The following is a 19,191-nucleotide window of genomic DNA, read 5'->3' as shown; positions in this document are numbered from 1 at the left end:
GTGCCACTGCCGCCCACCCTCCGTCCGCTTCCCGCTTCCCGAAGCTTCCTTGGTGCTTTCACCCGGCCCCGCCTCCTGGGGTAACCCGTGCCTCGAAAGGAGCACTTTTCCTTGTCCAAAACCCGCGCTCCTGTCCTTTGCTCTTGTCTCTGGAGACTGTCTCTCGACCCCTCTTCCTGCCCAGCTGGGGCGGGCGACAGGCAGGGGGCCCCAGCCCACCCCACACCCCCACGCGTGTGCTCTCAGGCCTCACTGCTGCTGTGCCCCCCACAGAGGGGGCCCTGGAGCTGCACACGCACCACCTCATCCCGTCCCTGCGCCAAGTGGTGTTCCAGGGGGACCGGCTGCCCTTCCAGTGCTCCGCCGGCTACCTGGGCAACGACACCCGCATCCGCTGGTACCACAACCGGGCCCCCGTGGAGGGCGACGAGCAGGCGGGCGTGCTCCTAGCCGAGAGCCTCATCCACGACTGCACCTTCATCACCAGGTACAGCCTGCCGCCCTCCTCAGCCACCACACCTGTCCCCTTCCCCCCGGAGCGCCGTGCCCAGACGCGTTCATGGAAGAACGTGTCCGCGTGGTGTCCGGAAATCCTGGACTAAGCCGTAAATGGTCTGGATAGAGGCTATACATTAAATGCCTGATAGGAAAAAATGATTTTTTGTCATTTCCGTGAGTGCTTTTACAACGTGTACGGTGGCTGTCACCCATATCACCAGATTCACTCTCTGCAGCAGACCTGCAGAGGCATTAGCATCTCCAGGGCACAGATGGGGGACGTAGGCTCAGAGGCACGTCGTAAGGCCAGGCAGAAGGAAGCCAGGGCCTGCAGCTGGCGGCCCCCGGACGGTGCTGAGGGCGGTGCCGGCCGGGCCCCGCGTGCCTCACCGGCCGCCCCGCCTGCCGCCCGCAGCGAGCTGACCCTGTCCCACATCGGCGTGTGGGCCTCGGGCGAGTGGGAGTGCTCCGTGTCCACCGCCCAGGGCAACGCCAGCAAGAAGGTGGAGATCGTGGTGCTGGAAACCTCCGCCTCCTACTGCCCCGCCGAGCGCGTCGCCAACAACCGCGGGGACTTCAGGTTCGGCCTGACCCAACCGCCCCGCCTCACCCTTGTCCTCGGGAGGCCCGAGGTGTGCCACCCGCTCTCCTGGCTGAGTGCTAAAGCCGGAGATGGCTCTTCCTGTGGCCTTGCAGCCCGAAGCCCTGCTGCAGCATTTAGAGAGGCCTTAACTTTGTAAAGTCGCCGTGGGAACGTGCTTCCCAGTGCAAGAAGGCTTTTATTTGCTCCCTTACGTTAACGGTTTGCAGAAGTTCAGCTGCTAAGAGTAGCACATTTTAATGCCCCAGTGACCCTCTCTGTTAGGCAGGGGCAGGTGTCATTCTGCCCACTGGACAGCTGAGCATCCCGAGGCCCACGTGGATAAGTGACTTACGGCCGTGGCGATGAGTGGCAGAACTTGGACCTGAGCTCAGAACTCTGAATCCCGCCCCCCCCCCCCCCCCCGCTGGCTGTGACAGCACTGTCAGAACAAACACGGGCGGGAGGTGGAACTGGGACCTCCAGAAGCGTGGCCTGCACCCCCTCCTGGGTCCTTGCCCACGGCCCCAAGGAGTCTGACGTCCCAGTCCTGAAGGCAGGGGAGGAGCCCTTGTCCTGAGGAGCCTGGGTCATTGCAACCTCTCTGCCTCTGCCCCCAGGTGGCCTCGAACTCTGGCTGGCATCACAGCCTACCAGTCCTGCCTGCAGTATCCCTTCACCTCGGTGCCCCTGAGCGGGGGCGCCCCGGGCACCCGAGCCTCCCGCCGCTGTGACCGGGCCGGCCGCTGGGAGCCGGGGGACTACTCCCACTGCCTGTACACCAACGACATCACCCGGGTGCTCTACACCTTCGTGCTGGTGAGGAGAGGGGCAGGGGCCCCGTCAGCCCTGGCGCCGGGGCGTGGGGAGGGGACGAAGCCCAAAGCCTGCAGGCAGGGGGCTGTCCGGCTGTGCCTCCGGCCCCCGGGTGTGACAGTGAGGGGCTGGCACCTGCCCCCCATGCTCTCCTCTAGCTTTCCTCTTCCAGGGGACTCAGACCCACCAAGGCCACCCTGGGGAAGGGGACCAGGCCTTCCTCCCATCCAGCCACCCCATGCCTCTTGCCCACCAGCGCACAAAGCCAGAGTCCCACTGTCCTCAGGCCAGGGGTGCTGGCAGCGGTGGCCTTGGCTGTGGTGATGCCAGCCCCCATGCCCTCCTAGCTTGCTCACACCCTACAGGTGGGCTGGACCCCTCCCCAGGCACTGTCACCCTGAGCACCGGCACAGGGGACAGGCCCCAGGGGCGGTGGGGGCGGAAGAAACAGGCACGATGGCCCCCCTTCTTCACCCAGATGCCCATCAATGCCTCCAACGCGCTGACCCTGGCCCACCAGCTGCGCGTGTACACTGCCGAGGCCGCCAGCTTTTCGGACATGATGGACGTCGTCTACGTGGCCCAGATGATCCAGAAATTTCTGGGTTATGTCGACCAGATCAAAGAGGTGAGGTGTGACTGCACCTCTGGAAATGCCCCCATCTGCTGAATCCTCTCTCCCAGGCTGGCCCCTGGGCGCCACCCCCACCCGCCCGCTCCTGCCCCGGTGACCTCCCTGCCTCCCCAGCTGGCGGAGGTGATGGTGGACATGGCCAGCAACCTGATGCTGGTGGCCGAGCACCTGCTGTGGCTGGCCCAGCGCGAGGACAAGGCCTGCAGCCGCATCGTGGGCGCCCTGGAGCGCATCGGCGGGGCGGCCCTCAGCCCCCACGCCCAGCACATCTCTGTGGTAATGGGGCTGGCCCGGGGGGCCGCGCCATCCTGAGGAGGGAGGCTTGTCCTGGCCAGGCACACGCCTGCCTGCGTGTGTCCGCTTCTAAGTTGGCGGTGGCAGCGGGGAGGAGGGGCCCGTGACCTGGAGAAACCGAGCGGGAGGGCCGGCCTGATGGAAGGCACAGGGGGACAGCTCAGAGGGGCAGAGGGGCCGGCAGGGGAGGCTGGTGGCAGTAGTGGGTGTTCCCTGAGAGGAGGTGGCAGCTGCAGTCTGAGGGGGTCGCTAACCGGTAACAGCCACGGAAGAGTGTCTTCTGGGCGCCACACCCGTGCTGGGCACTCCTGACGGTTATAAAGGGGCGCAACTCGGGCCTGCTCCCCAGCGGGGTTGGGGTGACAGGGTCACAGTGAAGAGGTGAGTGCAGGAGAGGGAGGGCCAGCGGGAGTCAGTGCCCCGGGAGGAAGGAGGAGGCCTGCGGCCAGGGACCCGGGGAGGCCCCAGGCCTGGCGGGTTCTTGGGAACACAAGGAGGGGTCCCGGGGAGGGTGCCCCGAGCAGATCTGTGGAGAGGGAGCCTGCAGCCCCAGGCCAAAGGCGCCAGCAGCGAGAGCGGGGCGGGTGACAAGATCCCCGTCCCCAGAACGCAAGGAACGTGGCGCTGGAGGCCTACCTCATCAAGCCGCACAGCTACGTGGGCCTGACCTGCACGGCCTTCCAGAGGAGGGAGGCGCCGGGCACGCGGCCGGGCAGCCCAGCCCAGGGCCCCGCGGCCGAGCCCGAGGCCCCGGCCGACCAGCAGCTCCGCTTCCGCTGCACCACGGGGAGGCCCAACGTCTCCCTGTCATCCTTCCACATCAAGGTGGGCCCCAGGGGGTGATGATGGGGGCATGGCAGGTGCAGGGGGTCGGGGAGGAGGGGGCTGGAAGACAGCAGAGCCCTCGGGGGCCCAGTGTCTCTGAGGAGCCCCTGTGTCCCCCCAGAACAGCGTGGCCCTGGCCTCCATCCAGCTGCCCCCCAGTCTGTTCTCAGCCCTTCCGGCTGCCCTGGCTCCCCCGGCGCCCCCAGACTGCACCCTGCAGCTGCTCGTCTTCCGCAACGGCCGCCTCTTCCGCAGCCACGGCAACGCCTCCCGCCCAGGCGCCGGGCCCGGCAAGCGGCGCGGCGTGGCCACCCCGGTCATCTTTGCAGGAACCAGTAAGGGGCTGACCCACCAGTGCCTCCCACGTGCCTGCCCTGCACCCCTGTCCTGCCTTCCCCTGCCCACGGCGGCCCCCCAGAGCCCGAGCGGAACTGGCAGAGGACAGTGGGTCCCTCCCCACCTCCCGAGGGGACTGGGGGCAGAGATGCCCCGTAAGGGAAGCAGCGCTGCGTGGGTGCCGGCCGGAAGCCCAGCACTGTCCCTGGCTTTGGGAGGATGCTCGTCGTGTGGTGGTCCTTGCCCCAGAGGCCGCCGTGTCTCTGAGCAGGAGGAGGGTGGGACCCGGGGAGAGGGTCAGGCTTCTGAACAGGCAGCTCGGGTGAGAAGCGTTCCGGAAAGGCAAGACGCTCTGGCCCGAAGCGGGACTGACCGACACAGGGGAGCCTTGAGGGATAATGGTCATCTCTCCAGAGACACCAGGGAGGGGGAGGCGGGGCGAGAGGGATACCGTGAGCAGCGGGGTGGCGGGTGGGAGACCCGTGTGTCAGCTGCTTGGGTCTCACCTACAGCCCCTCCTCAGCCACCCACTCTCATGGCCCCACCGTGTGCGGCATGTCTCTCCAGACCAGCTCCCCCACACCTGCCTCCCTGTGACTCCTCTGTGCCCCCACAGCCACACTGACACCAGCCCCACCCCTGGGCGCTGTGCCCCACCTGCCACAGCCTCCCCTGGACTCGTGTATGCCAGGCCCTCTTCAGTGCATCCACACACTGCCACACATGCACCTCCTCGACGTGTCACTCTGCACGTCAGAGTCCCCCAGAGTCCCAGGTCATTTCCTGCCATCAATACGCCCGCCTCCCCACGTGCCTGCCTCCCCACGTGCCGTCTAGGGCCTGTGAGATGCGGCTCTGCCCCTTCTCGCAGCCAGAGGCGTTGCCGCCACCGGCCGGGCCCCCTTGCTGCCCTGGGGTAGACTCTTGCGTTCTGCCCGGGAACTGAGTACCCGTACGTGCCAGCCCGTGCCGCGGCTGGGACCCACCTGCGCACAGACACCGCGTCCTTGTCCTGGAAGAGCACACACTTCAGCACAGAGGTCAGGCACTGGACGAGTCCTCGTTAGTGCGGCTGGGTGTCAGCGAGCTGCGACAGGTGTTTTGCAGCGCAAGGGAGGGCCCAGCCCGGTGACCCCAGAACCAAGCCCTGCAGGGCCCGGAGAGTCAGCCGGGGAAGGGAGTCTGTGTTAGCGCCGCGTGTGCTTATGAGAGCGAGTGGGGAGGGGTGGGTGGTTTGCTTGGGGTCTGGGTAGCCCGGGCCCCGGGCACAGCCACCCTCGCAGCTCTGCCCGAGCTCCTGTCTCCCTGGGAATGCCTCCTCCTTGTCCTCCCTCCACCCCTCCTGACTCCTCCCTACACCCGGGCTTTGCTCTCCCAATCTTCGCTCTGCGCCTCGTCCCTGAGCACCCAGCCAGAGTCCTCTCTTCCTTGGAGCAGTCGTCACTACTCATTCAGCACACAGAGTGGGCCGCCTCCCAGGGCCTGTGCTTTTCTTCACCCTCCTCACTCACCCCTGTCCAGGGGCCCCAGTTAGCCCAAGGCTGCACTTGGCCTCTAACTAGACCCCACCCCACCCCAAGCCACAGGTGCCTGCCTGGCAGGTGTTTAGTGCATGCTCTGGCTGCTGCTGCTGCTGCTGTGTCCCACCCGAGCCAGCCTCCCTGATGGCCCGTGTGCATCTTGTGGATGTCCCTCTCCCCTGCAGGTGGCTGTGGCGTGGGAAACCTGACAGAGCCAGTGGCCGTTTCGCTGCGGCACTGGGCTGAGGGGGCTGAACCCATGGCCGCTTGGTGGAGCCAGGAGGGGCCTGGCGGCCCTGGGGGCTGGAGCTCTGAGGGCTGCCAGCTCCGCTCCAGCCAGCCCCACGTCAGCTCCCTGCACTGCCAGCACTTGGGCAATGTGGCTGTGCTCATGGTGGGTGTCGGGGGCCCGGGGGTGGGAGGGCAGGGATGAGGGACATGTGGCAGGTGGGGTGGGGCACTCTGATCCCTTGAGCCCCCAGAGAAGTGCAGAGAGCACAGCAGCCTTGTGGCAGGACTCGTGGGGAGATGGCCCTCTGCTCTCTCCCACGCCTCTCCATCTTTTCAGAGACAGGGAGGGGTTGCTTCCACTCCTACATCCAGATAGATGGTTCTGGAACCACCCAGCCTGGCCTTCACATGCTGCACTTTCTGAGAGCAGATTCTTAAATTGGGGAAAAAAGAACCTGGGGTTCATCCCCCCTCTTTCCCGGTCATCCTCCTCACTGGCCACTGGCCAGCGCCCCTCCCACCTTACATCTCGGACCCCGCGCTCCCAGAGACGCACGCGGCAGGCGTGCAGCTGGGTCATGGGCAGAACCTTCTCCCTCCTTCCTCACCTCTGATTTTTCGGGCTGGGGATGTGGAAAGTCCCCAGCAAGGCGGGATGGCAGGAGGGAAAGGCAGGCAGTGCTCCCTGGGGCTGACTTTCCCGGAGTGGGCGTCCTGGTGCTCACGTCCCTGCCCGCCTGGAAGCACTGAGCACCAAAACTCAGGGCCGAGGCCGGCAGGGTGGGGACTGGCAAGGTGTCCGCGCTGCTCACGTCCTCCCCTGCCCTTTCCCAGGAACTGAGTGCCTTCCCCAGGGAGGCGGGGGGCTCGGAGGCGGGGCTGCACCCTGTCGTGTACCCCTGCACGGCCCTGCTGCTGCTCTGCCTCTTCTCCACCATCATCACCTACATCCTCAACCACAGGTGGGCCCCCCGCGCGGACAGGGGCGTGGGCGGCAGCCAGTGGCTCTCACTATGGGCTGGCAAGCCCGTGGGCAAGCGCTCCTTCCTCGGGTGGGTCCATGCGACTGCCCATTTGAGGGTTCTGGGGTGGGAAAACACATTTGGGGGGCTGAGGGCTCTTCCTGCCGGGCGGCCCCTGTCACATTCACACACACACAGATAGCTGCGTCCCCCCTCTGGCTCTCCCGATGGCCTGGAGACCCCATGGGCCTGACCTTGGGGTGGGTGGCCCATTAATGAGAGACCGTTTCTGGGGCAGCTCCATCCATGTGTCCCGGAAGGGCTGGCACATGCTGCTGAACCTGTGCTTCCACATGGCCATGACCTCTGCCGTCTTTGCGGGGGGCATCACACTCACCAATTACCGGACGGTCTGCCAGGCGGTGAGCAGGAGAAGGGGCTGGGGGCGGCTGTTCCGAGAGTAGGGATGGCAGCCCAGGCACCGGGCAGGGAGAGCCTCACACCAGCAGGCCCCAGGCCACTGCTCTCCTGCGCCAGCCTTGGTGGGCGTGGCTTGGAGAGTGAGAGTAGGGGCGGTAAGAACCAGATCAGAGAGGATGGATGGGAGATGGGCTTCAAGGTGGGTAGGGGTCAGCCAGATAGCAATGGCAGGGGCCTGGAGAATCCCCGGGGGTGGGAGGGAAGCCTGGGTTGGACGCAGCAGGGATGGAGGCTTGGTGCGTGTCGGGGTAGTGGGCTGGGCAGAGTGCAGGAGCCATGGGGTTGGCTGGGGCTGGGACCCGGGGAGAGTGGGACAACACCAGCAGGGCTGAGGCTCTGGGAGGGCCCAGCAGTGGCAGCCCAGGTCCTCCAGCCTCAGTGCCTTGTCCCGCAGGTGGGCATCACTCTTCACTACTCCTCGTTGTCCACGCTGCTCTGGATGGGTGTGAAGGCCCGAGTCCTCCACAAGGAGCTCACCTGGAGGGCACCCCCTCCACAAGAAGGAGACCCTGCCCCGCCTGCTCCCCGTCCCATGCTCCGGTACATGCTACCGACTGTTAGCTTTGCAAGGGGAGAGGGACTCGGGCAGGTGCAGGAAGCGTCCTGGGTGGGTTCAAGGACCCTGGGAGATTGCTCTCCAAGACAGAAGAGCCAAGGCCTTAGATGCAGCCAGCTTACACAAGCCCATGGAGTGGGTGCATCTTGCCAGCTTTCCGGGCATGCCAAGGCCAGGGAAGGAGGGGACTCTTTGGAGGGCATTGACTGGGGATCCCAGGAACCTGAGTTCTGACTTCTGCATTGTTTACGGTGAGAGAGCAATTCTGGGCCCTGTCCGTTAGAACAGTCTTGGCCAAGTTCCCAGGAGATTTACCAAGGCCTGCCCTGTAGAGGATTTGCATCCCTAGCTAAATACTTCGACGGAATTTAAAGAGGGAAGAGGATGGGAGAGAGACAGTGTGTCAAGGGCTCTGAGCACATGGTTCTTCCCTTCCCCCTCTCTCTGACCCCAAACCCCACTCCCTCCAGGTTCTATTTGATCGCTGGAGGGATCCCACTCATTATATGTGGCATCACGGCTGCTGTCAACATCCACAACTACCGGGACCACAGCCCCTAGTGAGCTGCTCCCTCCTGCCCCAACCCTACCCACCTGGCACCTGCGCCTTCTACCCCACTGGCAGGGACACCGGCCAGGGTCCACCAGCCACAGCCCACCCAAGCCCCTGCATGTGGACTAAGCCCGTCTCTGCTTCTCCACACCCTATCCTGTCTCCCCGGCCACCCCCGCCTGTGGGCCGCCTCAGACGTGCCCCTCCCCACGCACCGCCTCTCTCCTGCAGCTGCTGGCTGGTGTGGCGCCCAAGCCTAGGAGCCTTCTACATCCCGGTGGCTTTGATTCTGCTCGTCACCTGGATCTATTTCCTGTGCGCAGGGCTGCGCTTACGGGGTCCCCTGGCGCAGGGCCCAAAGGGGGGCAACAGCAGGGCCTCGCTGGAGCCTGGGGAGGAGCTGAGGGGTCCCGCCAGGCTCCGGAGCAGCGGCCCCCTCCTGAGTGACTCAGGTTCCCTTCTGGCAGCTGGGAGCACAGGGGTGGTGACCCCGGGGCCCCCGGAGGATAGTGACGGCCTCTACTCTCCGGGAGTGCAGCTGGGGGCGCTGGTGACCACGCATTTCCTGTACCTGGCCCTGTGGGCCTGCGGGGCCCTGGCCGTGTCCCAGCGCTGGCTGCCCCGGGTGGTGTGCAGCTGTCTGTACGGGGCGGCGGCCTCCGCCCTGGGCCTCTTCGTCTTCACCCACCACTGTGCCAGGCGCAGGGACGTGAGGGCCGCCTGGCGCGCCTGCTGCCCGCCCGCCTCGCCCGCGGCCCCGCACGCCCCACCGCGGGCCCTGCCCGCCGCCCCCGAGGACGGCTCCCCGGTGTTCGCGGAGGGGCCCCCCTCCCTCAAGTCCTCCCCGAGCGGCAGCAGCGGCCCCGCGCCGCCCCCCGGCCCCTGCAAGCTCACCAACCTGCAGCTGGCGCAGAGCCAGGCGTGCGAGGCGGGGGCGGCCCGCGGGGACGGGGAGCCGGAGGCCGCGGGCCCCCGGGGGAGCCTGGCTGCCCGCCACCCCAACAACCTGCACCAGGGGCGCCGGGCGCACAAGAGCCGGGCCAAGGGGCACCGCGCGGGGGAGCCCGGCGCCAGGAACCGGCTGAAGGCCCTGCGCGGGGGCGCGGCGGCGGGGGCGCCCGAGCTGCTGTCCAGCGAGAGCGGCAGCCTGCGCAACAGCCCGACCGACAGCTGCGCGGGCAGCAGCCGCCACAGCCCGGGCGCCGGCGCCCCGCCCGAGGGCGAGCCCGCGCTCACGCCGTCCGAGGGCAGCGACACCAGCGCCGCGCCGGCCCCCGAGGCGGGCCGCACCGGCCAGCACCGCAGCGCCAGCCGCGACAACCTCCGCGGCGGGGCCGGCGCGCTGGAGAAGGAGAGCAAGCGCCGCTCGTACCCGCTCAACGCCGCCAGCCTCAACGGCGCGCCCAAGGGCGGCAGGTACGACGACGTCACCGCGAGCGGCGCGGAGGCGGCGGGCGGCGGCTGCATGAAGACCGGCCTCTGGAAGAGCGAGACCACAGTCTAGGGCCGGGCGGGCGACGCGTTAGGACAGGCTGGCCGCGCGGCCCGTTACCCCCAGCCCCTCGGGGCCCTCGAAGACGTCGCTCGGTACGCCAACAGGTGTGCGGTGGAGGCGCCCATGGCTGCACCTGGGCTGGCTAGCACTACCCCGGAGGCCAGGGCAGGGAGATAGGCGCAGGGTCGCCATCTGCCTAGAGGGCCACGCTCTGGGCAGCGACAGACAATCCCAGAAACAGACAAGATACGGTTCCGTCCGGCCCCGGCCAGTTTGACAGCCCAGTTATCGGTGCCCTTCCAGGCAGGGGGGAGTCATCTGTGGGGTGACCCACGACCAGTGAAAGGGCGCGGCACGGCCCAGGTGGGCCCTCCCCACGTACTCCCACCGGGGCCACGCTGCCTTGCTGGCGGACGTCAGCAGTGCCAGGGAAGCACAGCGGGAGCGTGGGAACCGCGCGCTGTCCTCTGCTGAAGTCAGCCCGGTCGTGCCCAGACCCTAAGTCCTCTCTCCTCCCTGGCTTGGCTGACGTGAGCGCAGCCTAGCAATCGAGCCAGGTGACTAGGACAATGGGAGGCAACAGGTGCTACTTTTCTGACCAACTATGCAACAGGGGAAGGTGGGGCAGCTTTGCCATCAACTAGTTCTGGGTGGGGGTAGGGCATACAACTGGGGATAATGCCACCATTCCCACAGGAGTGGCACTCACACCATGCAGCAGGGCTCAGAGGTGGCACATCAGGACCAAGTCTAGGCCCTATACCGAAGAAGCAGACTCTGCCAGGTGTCTGAGGGTGATCTGAGGGAAGCAGGAGGAGCTGATACTCGGAGGAGGGCAGAATCTAGTCATGCCCTAAACCTAGTCCTACAAGGGACCTCTGAAGAGCTCCACCGTAAGGCTGCAGGTGGTGTTTGGAGAAGCACTTAGTGTTTGGTTACAAGATCCATCTCCTGGACCTCAGCCTCCCGTCACTAGGGACTAAGGAATTAGCACTTCCTTGCCTCCGTGAGGCCATATGCAAGAACCATCCCGATATTGTGATCTCTATAGAGCTCCACAGTAGGGAGGAAGTTCCACAATGTCAAACAAGCTTCCTGACTCACAGAAGCCCAGCCAAGCCCCGAGGCAGTGGCTAGGGTCCCTGCAGGTCACCAGAGGCCTGTGCTCTCACTACTATTAAACACCAGCACCCATATTTCCCCCAACCTAAAAAACCACCACCAGCCTTTTACTACAGGACCACATGGAAGTGGAGGGAACCCCAGGTCTGGCCCGGGTCCCCTCCCAGTCTTCATGTCACCCTGGCCTGCTCACCAAGGTGAAAGAAGACACAGGGGAGGGAGAAAACCCATACTTCTTGGGACGAGTCCTGTTATTTATGCTTGCTGCACAGACAATATTAGAAGAAAACAAAAAAAAAAAGCTTTGTATTATTCTTCCACATACGCTGGCTGCTGTTTACATACCCTGCCGATGCCTTAGCACTGGAGAGCTTTTTGCAATACGCTGGGGGACGGGGAGGGAGGGAATGAAAAGTGCCAAAGAAAACATGTTTTTAAGAGCTTGGGTTTTATACAATAGAATGTTTTCTAGCAGATGCCTCTTGTTTTAATATATTAAAATTTTGCAAAGCCCTCTGAGCTACAGCCTTAGTGCACCCACAGTCCTTTTGTTACAAGGTGGAGGATCTCGTGACACTGTACACACAACCCACCAACACCCACAAATGGACACAGGGCCAAGAATTCTCCAGTTCCTGCTCCCCTGCAGGCTGACACTGCTGGGAATGCCAACTGCTCAACAAGCAGAGGAAAGCCCATTGGGCCCAGAGAAGCAGCAGCAGGACATCCAAATCAGACCAGGAGCAGGAGAGCCTGACATTTTCCCGGTGGCCTAAGAGGAAAGTCATCCCACAGAAAACGAACATACGCAACTTGTTCCCAAGCACCAAGGGATGGGACTCTCTCCAACCCAGTCATCCCTGCACTCCTGACTTTACTCCAGGACGTAGGGCCGCACTATTTGCAGAGCCCCTCTTGGTTCCTTCAAACAAAGACAGTACCTGAGGACTGTGTACACCTATTTCCTTGGATGTGACAGCCTGTTACCAAGCTGCTATCAGAACGAGGTGAAGCACTCCCAACAGATGTGCGTCAGGGAGGGTTAGGAACACTGGTGCCAGCCTGTCCCGCAGCTTGGGCTCTCTGGAAGTCCCTAACTTCCTGAGGGGTACGCAGATACTGCTCAATCTCACTATCAGAAATGTTCTCGTCCCCGGTCACAGTGGAGACAGTAGATGTGTGACAGATCCGCTTCGGGGGCTTCAACATGCAGGGTGGGAGGAGAAGGGCAGGACTGGCCGGTTGCTTCCCCTGGGGCAAACCTAGGGAACTATCCCCCACCTCTTCTCCCTGCCCCCGCCCCTGCAGCTCCTTCTCCTGGGTCTCCATTTCTGCTGTGCCATCCCGGAAGGCCGAGCGGACCAGTGTGTGGCGGTGCTGGAGAAGGTCGCCGATGTGTTTCACCACGGACCGCTTGTCAAGCTTCAGAACCTGCAGCCAAGCCAGCTGCTTGGCCATCTGCAGCAGCACCGCCAGAAGCTCCTGCAGGCGGCAGGAAGCGGGGTGGGGCAGGTCCACATTCGCGTATTTACAAAACCGGGCAAGGGAGCACGACAGCCGATACGAAGGCTGCAGGGACTGCCACGCCAGGAAAGTGGCAGCAGTGATGACAGGCAAGGGATGCCGCCCGGTCACCAGCCACGTCTCGTCCGCCAGCTCCACCAACTGCAACGTTCGCGACAGCATCTTCTCTTTGTCCTCCACGTATTTGGCTGGCACAGATGGGGAAGCTTGGAACAGTTTGAAGCTGAAAAACCAAAACGAGGGTTGAGTCTCAATGACTACGGGGGACTGCTCTTCCAGAGTGAGGAAGGGCAGTCCACTCGAGATGGGGAAGCTATTCTGTCCCCTTGGGAACACCCAGGCTCACTGGGCAAGTCATAGAGGCACTGAAAGAAAAGAGGGCGAGTCTTCTGCTTGTTAGATGAAGGGCAGGAGAACGCAGAAGAGTGCTCATGTGTTGAGCACCTCCCTATCAGCCATTATTCCGAGCACTTCACTCTGTCCTCATTTAATCTACATGCAAATGCACCCTTTTATGTGCACTTAGGGTTGAAAATTTTGCCTACAGTCACCCAGCTAGGAAGTAACCAAGCTTCCAATGCAAGACTATTTCCTTTCTACTACATTTGTCAGAAAAAACAAAAGAACATTAAAAAAAAAAAAGGCTTAGCTTCTAACCCCAGTTCTGTCATTAACTAATACCCTTTCAGCTCCTTCAGAGATGAGGCAGGGCCGGGACATACGGCTACATAGGCCACCCGAGACACAACTCCAGGAACTGCCATTCCCAGAGCATATGACATGACTGGTACAACAGCCTGTGCCAAGGCTAATATCTACGTTCCCCACCTCATTAGGTTGCTATGAGGGCAAAGAATTTTGAAAACTCTAGCATTCTAGAAATAATAAATGACATTAACCATATTAATATAAGCATAAAACAGAAAACATCTTTCTCACAAATCCTTTTAGAAGGGCTTTGGTCAAAAAGACTCATCCAAAGGACAAAGGATTCAGGTCCAAGGAGCCCTCCCGTCCCAGTGTCTCCCACTAGGCAGGTACCTGCTACAATAGGTCTTCACCAGTTCTGCCAAGCACAGAGATGGCACATCCAGCCCCAAGAGCTTCACTAGCTGCATGTAAGTGCCAGAAAACACATCCAAATCTGCATACAACAGCGTGCAGATGGTTCCCATGGTTAGGGGCCAGTTACGCTGCCGGCAGGTGATTAAGACACAGCACCCAACCAACACCTCCTTCTTTTGCAGCCTGGCAGCTCGGATGCCAGAGTGCCGGTATGCCTGTTGGTAGTAAGCAACTGCTGTGTCCTCAAATGTTGGTGGCAACTGCAGAACTCGACAAAGGTCTCTTACTCGGCGGAGACCTAGGAAAACCCACAGCAAGAGTTAGAGGGGTCAAAGGAGCTACTGAGCTGCTCCTAGAAAGTTCTGCTAGGACTTAGTTTAGTTCTCCTAAATTTGCCTCAGATGCACAAATTATGTACCTTTCTGCATTGACAGGAATGACAGTTGGTGTGCTCACTCTAAAGGCACAAAATCATTTGTAGAAAGTAGTCACATTTCAGCCCACCATTGTTTTGGAGGCTGATTTGATTCAGGGCCTAGCCAAAGTTTTATCCAGGTTCCTTGAAGCTATCTCAAATATGCCCCTGAGCAAACATAAACCTTATACTGAATTGCTATGTCCCTTGGAACCATCCCCACTGTTTATTTCTAATTCCCATTCTCTTCTCTACCTTATACCAGTAATGCTGAATACAGGAAAAGCAAGCAGATGTACTGTAAGATCAGGATAATTTTCTTTAAAGCCACTGTGTTGTAATAGTTCGATTCTCACCTCGTTGTTCGCTGCGACTGACTTGTTCATTTTCCCCTGTGCTTCGGGAATATGTTACTTCTGTAAGATAATGAACAACAAATAGTGTGCTTAGCCTTTATTCATCAGACCCTTGTCCTCCTACCACAGAAGGCCAGGGAGCAAAATTCCAATCAGTGAGCATCTACACCCTGTCTCACAGATGGTGCCCATCTATGCAGTTAAAGGCCCATCTGATTTTCCATGTCCGCAAGCAGTATCAAATACACAGAGATTGAGAAAGGTTAAGACTGCACTAAAGCAGCTCCAAGCTCCAGATTTTCAGTCACCCCTCCTGTACATGCAATCCAGGCAATTTTCCTGGCTGTGGGTTTTAGGGCTGCACTGGTCAGAAACTTGGAAAACGAAGAACAAAAAGAGATGCTGGCCAGGCATGGTGACTCATACCTATAATCCTAACGCCTATAATGCTATCATTTTGGGAGGCAAGGAGGGAGGATTTTTTGAGGTCAGGAGTTCCAGACCAGCCTGAGCAAGCGAGAGACTCCCTCTCTACAAAAAGAAAAAAGAAAAGAAAAATTAGCTGGCCGCGGTGGTGTGACCTCTAGTCTCAGCTACTTGGGTGGCTGAGGCAGGAGGATCGCTTGAGCCCAGGAGTTTGAGATTGCAGTGAGGCAGGCTGCACCACTCTAGCCCAAGCAGCAAAACAAGACCCTGTCTCAAAAAACCCAAAAGACTGTTTTGCCAATCAGTACTAAAAATTACCTCTATAATCTTAAAGAATTGACCCATAATCCTTCCATTATGACCCGATCAGGCAAGCTGAGTGGACTTTTTTCTCTCTCTCTCTCTCTCATTTATTCAACATTTATTATGCCCACTGTATATACCAGATACCATACTAGGTGCTGGGAAAACACTGATGAATGGAATAGCAGTCCCTATCTTCTTCCGCTCACTCACTTTAGGCCGTTTTCTCCCATATTTAAATATGCTCGTGACGGGAGTAGGAGAGACAGGAGGAATCTGATGTTAATCCCTCCACCGCTCCAGGCTGTCCCAGGGCCTGGGAAACGCCGGGCACAGGTACCTCGGAGGTTGCCCTCGTCGCTGAAGGTGGTGGTAAGGACCCCCTCGGTGACTACGCAGCCGCAGTCGGAGCACACCAGCTGGCTCTGCGAGTAGTGCGAGTCTTCCACGAGCTCAGTGGAGCCGCAGTCGGGGCAGCGGCCTCCGCCCGGCATCTCGCAACCTGCCCAACGGCGCGGAAGCCTTCACACATGGACCCAGGAGCCTGCACCGGCAACCCTGCGGCAGCAAAAGCTACGAAGGGACACTTTTAAGAGCTGCACCCTTGTCTTCCGGCCAGCGCAACAGCCGGATAGGTGGTTCCGTCTGCAATTGCGCGTCACTTCCGGTCTGTTTCTCTGATGGCTCGGGTAGAAACATAACCTAGGAGAGGAGGTTCCTGGTCTGAGCGGCGGCTCCGGTTTCTCTGCTATCTGTAGTGGATTTGGGGTGAACCAGATTGGGGGTTGCATTTGGATGAATTTTCTACCTACATGGACACGTGTAAAAGACAAGAAATTATTGTTGCAATCCCTTAACAACCTCCTTTTAAAGCGTTAGGGGAATCGCAGAGTCTTCATTTCTCTTTGGTAATGAATATTGATTTTTTTGCCCAGAATAGAAAGTGTGTTTCTAAAAGGGGCAGTAAGTAATAGCAAAGGAATTTGTGTTATATTTTCCAGAGCTGCTTCCCCAACCAGATTGCTTCCTCTCTTTGCAGTCTATTTTCCTTAACTGTAAAACAAGAGAGTTTAATTAAAATCTTGGGTGGTTTCCAGAAATTAAAGTGGAAACCACTTTTAGAAACTTTAAAAAAAAAAACAAAACAAAACTTGGGTGGCAAACTCAAATGCTTTTGGAGGTCAGGCAAGAAATGTCTAATGGAGTTTGGAGTGGAAGAATATGGAGTGAGGTGGCTTTAGGCAAGCTGGAGGGTGCAAGCAGATTCAGATATTTTTAAAACCTAGAGCTTTAAGATGCTCCAGGATTTTAGCTCCAAAGCTCCAGCTTGGTATAGTATAGATCAAAAAATCATGAGTAAAATTTTGCCTCTAGTGAGGCTATTACAGAAACCAACCTTACGAATTAGAAACATGCTATGTTCTGAATGCATCTCCCGCAATCCATGTGTTGGAAACTTAATCCCAATGCAACTGTGTTAGGAGGTGGGGCCGTTGGGAAGAGGTTTAGGTCATGGGGGCTCCACCCTCATGAATGGATTTATGCTGTTATAACAGAGCTTTATGGAAGGAGTTTGATCCCTTTTGCCCTTCTGACCTCTCCCATGTGAGTACACAGTGTTCCTTCCCTCAGGAGTCAGCCTTCAAGACTCCACGCTGGAGGCAGAGAGCAGCCCTCCCCAGACATCTAACCTGCCTTTAGACCTGTGAGAAAATAAATTTCTGTTCTTCATTAATTACCCAGTTTCAAAAATCCTGTTAGACTAGTACAAATGGACCAAGACATATATGTCATCTTTGAATATAAATTAAAAATCAACAAAAAGAAGTATAAGTAAATCCTAATTGTGCTCATTAGGAATAAAGATTTTAATGCTTGAAAATTTTAGAATCAGATGTGTCTGAAAAACATGAAAGTTAAGTGACAAGAACAACCAGAGGCCAGTCCCTTAGGAGTCCAAGAAAGCAGAAAGGAGTCACCATGGCAAGTGCTGACAGTGTGTGTGGAAACTCTGTCTCTCAGGCTGACCATGGAGAACTTCTGGCATTTGCAGATCTTAGAAGGTATTGTGGGCTCAATTTCAACCTGGCATTGGGAATTGGCGGTGAGATCAGCACTTCCTTCTGAGAACAGAAAATCTGTTGGGGAGCTCCTGGGCAGAATGAATTGATAGATTACAAAGGGGTCTTGTCGACCCCTTAACAAATAGAGATACTCCCTTGAGGAATAAGACACAGGTTATAGCTGCCTTCTTTAGAAGATCAATAAATTATTATGCAACCTAGAGCTGAAAAAACACTCAGAAGGAAAATGGGGCTTATTATTCTGCAGAGAGAAGGTGACACAATAACCATGTACCCAGTGAGTCCTCTGGACACTTGAGCCTCAAAAACAGGGATTTGATCAGCAGGGCTATAAACTTTTGAAAGAGGTATAGTCAGCAGTCAGGTACAGAGGCTATACCCCTCTGTGTCTAATGAGACTGTGAGTTCCCTGGAGCACAGTGGAGAACTGGGCATCTCTGACAAAAAGGTTGCATTTTGTTTAATAATCCAAGAATCAGCCTCCTCTGCTTCAAACGACACATTTCCTGTTGTATAAATTTGGAAAGAGGTGTTGTGCCTTGCAAGAATTATCCATTCAGCAAAATTCCCTGGCTTACTGGTCCCTTCCCTTTGCTCACATATGCCTCCCCACTAACTACTGGACAGCAGACACTCCTAAACCTCTGACCTCAGTGGACTGGCAGGATGCAGCCATGTTGCCTAGGTGTTAGTGGATCCATGAACGCAAAGCACCCAAGCTTACATTTTTCAATTTTCCACATGAGTCTGTTAACAGACTTTACTGAAAGGTTGAGGAACTTAAGGTGATTATAATATAGTTGAAAAAAATATTTGTAAAACAGAAACTTTCATAAAGCTGTCTTCACAGTTCAAGAGGAAAGCAGCCACAGGTGGTGGCTCACACCTGTAGGCCCAGCTGCTGGGGAGGCTGAGGTAGGAGGATCATTTGAGCTCAGGAGCTCAAGAACAACTTGGGCAACATAGTGACCATCCTGCCTCAGCCTCCCAGAGTGCTGTGATTACAGGCGTGAGCCACTGCACCTGGCCCCTTAGTGAGCTATAATTAAGCTGCTGCACTCCAGCCTGGGTGACAGAGCAAGGCCCCCATGTTGGAAAAAAAAAAGAGAAAAATATTAAAAACAAAACAAAAATACCATTTATGAGGTGCCAATCTCTTCTATTCCAGACCCAGTTTGTATACTTGGTATTCAGACCCTCCCCAAGAGGCTGCTTTCTCAGGGTGTGAGAACCTCCACTCCTTTTTTGAGAAATCCCATCCATTCCACGACCACAGGGCTTGATCACACTGGAGGGTCCTCCACGCGCCCCCAACCGAGGGACACAACAATCCCCAACAGGTCTTTCCCTTAAATTCGGGTCACTCGCCCTAGTGCCACACCAGAGGGGGCTCCGGCACAACAGCCATAGGTGGGCGTTGGCACTCCAAGCCCCTCCTTTCCTCAGCAGTGTGAGGTGGGGGACAGGATTTATTTCTGGTTGTCCGGCAGGTAAATAAGACACACTGGCACGTGTGCACACACGCACCGCTCAGTTTAGGGCAGTACAGTCGCCATTCACCATTCTTTTTTTTTTTTTTTATTTCGGCATATTATGGGGGTACAGATTTTAAGGTTTCAATAAATTCCCTTCCCCCCTCCCCCCACAAGTCTGAGTCTCCAGCATGACCATCCCCCAGATGGTGTGCATCTCACTCGTTATGTATGTATATACCCGCCCCCCCCAATACCCTATTACTGTAGTTCCTATGTGTCCACTTAGGTGCTGCTCAGTTAATACCAGTTTGCTGGAGAATATATCTGGTGCTTGTTTTTCCATTCTTGGGATACTTCACTTAGTAGTATGGGTTCCAGCTCTAACCAGGAAAATATAAGATGTGCTATATCACCATTGTTTCTTAGAGCTGAATAGTACTCCATGGGCCATTCACCATTCTTACCGGAGAGGAGAAACATTCTCCAAAATCAAAATAATTGGCCCTAGGAGTAGCTCCTTGCATCTTCATACAGAACTGAGTCAGACTCCTCTCATGCCCAGTTTTGTGCAGATCTTGAACCTAACTCCATTAAAAAAAAAAAAGTGGGATTTTGCGGAGCGACCTGCCCATGACGGACAC

General features: G+C 58.2%; 2 protein-coding genes across 2 annotated transcripts in view; one reads left to right on the top strand and one right to left on the bottom strand.

The window, feature by feature from the left end:
- ADGRA2 (adhesion G protein-coupled receptor A2) overlaps positions 1–9,940 on the top strand; it is a 35,393-nt gene extending 25,453 nt beyond the window's left edge. Inside the window, exons 7-19 of the mRNA XM_012762942.3 lie at positions 274–487; positions 914–1,078; positions 1,699–1,897; positions 2,373–2,522; positions 2,643–2,804; positions 3,429–3,647; positions 3,769–3,982; positions 5,689–5,897; positions 6,569–6,696; positions 6,995–7,118; positions 7,571–7,716; positions 8,203–8,292; positions 8,517–9,940. Of these exons, the coding sequence (XP_012618396.2) occupies positions 274–487; positions 914–1,078; positions 1,699–1,897; positions 2,373–2,522; positions 2,643–2,804; positions 3,429–3,647; positions 3,769–3,982; positions 5,689–5,897; positions 6,569–6,696; positions 6,995–7,118; positions 7,571–7,716; positions 8,203–8,292; positions 8,517–9,789 (3,293 nt within the window). The 3' untranslated portion in view covers positions 9,790–9,940. The remainder of the gene's footprint in view (positions 1–273; positions 488–913; positions 1,079–1,698; positions 1,898–2,372; positions 2,523–2,642; positions 2,805–3,428; positions 3,648–3,768; positions 3,983–5,688; positions 5,898–6,568; positions 6,697–6,994; positions 7,119–7,570; positions 7,717–8,202; positions 8,293–8,516) is intronic.
- Positions 9,941–11,331: 1,391 nt separating this feature from the next.
- On the bottom strand, positions 11,332–15,606 carry BRF2 (BRF2 general transcription factor IIIB subunit). The gene is made up of 4 exons (XM_012762943.3): positions 15,332–15,606; positions 14,263–14,322; positions 13,468–13,789; positions 11,332–12,649 (listed from the first exon to the last, which is right to left on the bottom strand). The coding sequence occupies exons 1-4, from the start codon at positions 15,483–15,485 to the stop codon at positions 11,935–11,937; spliced, it is 1,251 nt and encodes a 416-aa protein (XP_012618397.1). The 5' UTR covers positions 15,486–15,606; the 3' UTR covers positions 11,332–11,934.
- Between the last annotated feature and the right edge of the window lie 3,585 nt (positions 15,607–19,191).

The sequence above is a fragment of the Microcebus murinus genome, chromosome 24, assembly GCF_040939455.1.
Source record: "Microcebus murinus isolate Inina chromosome 24, M.murinus_Inina_mat1.0, whole genome shotgun sequence".
NCBI classification, from domain to species: Eukaryota; Metazoa; Chordata; class Mammalia; order Primates; family Cheirogaleidae; genus Microcebus; species Microcebus murinus.
Note: the sequence above shows the minus strand (reverse complement) of the source record. Positions and strands in the feature narration are given on the sequence as shown.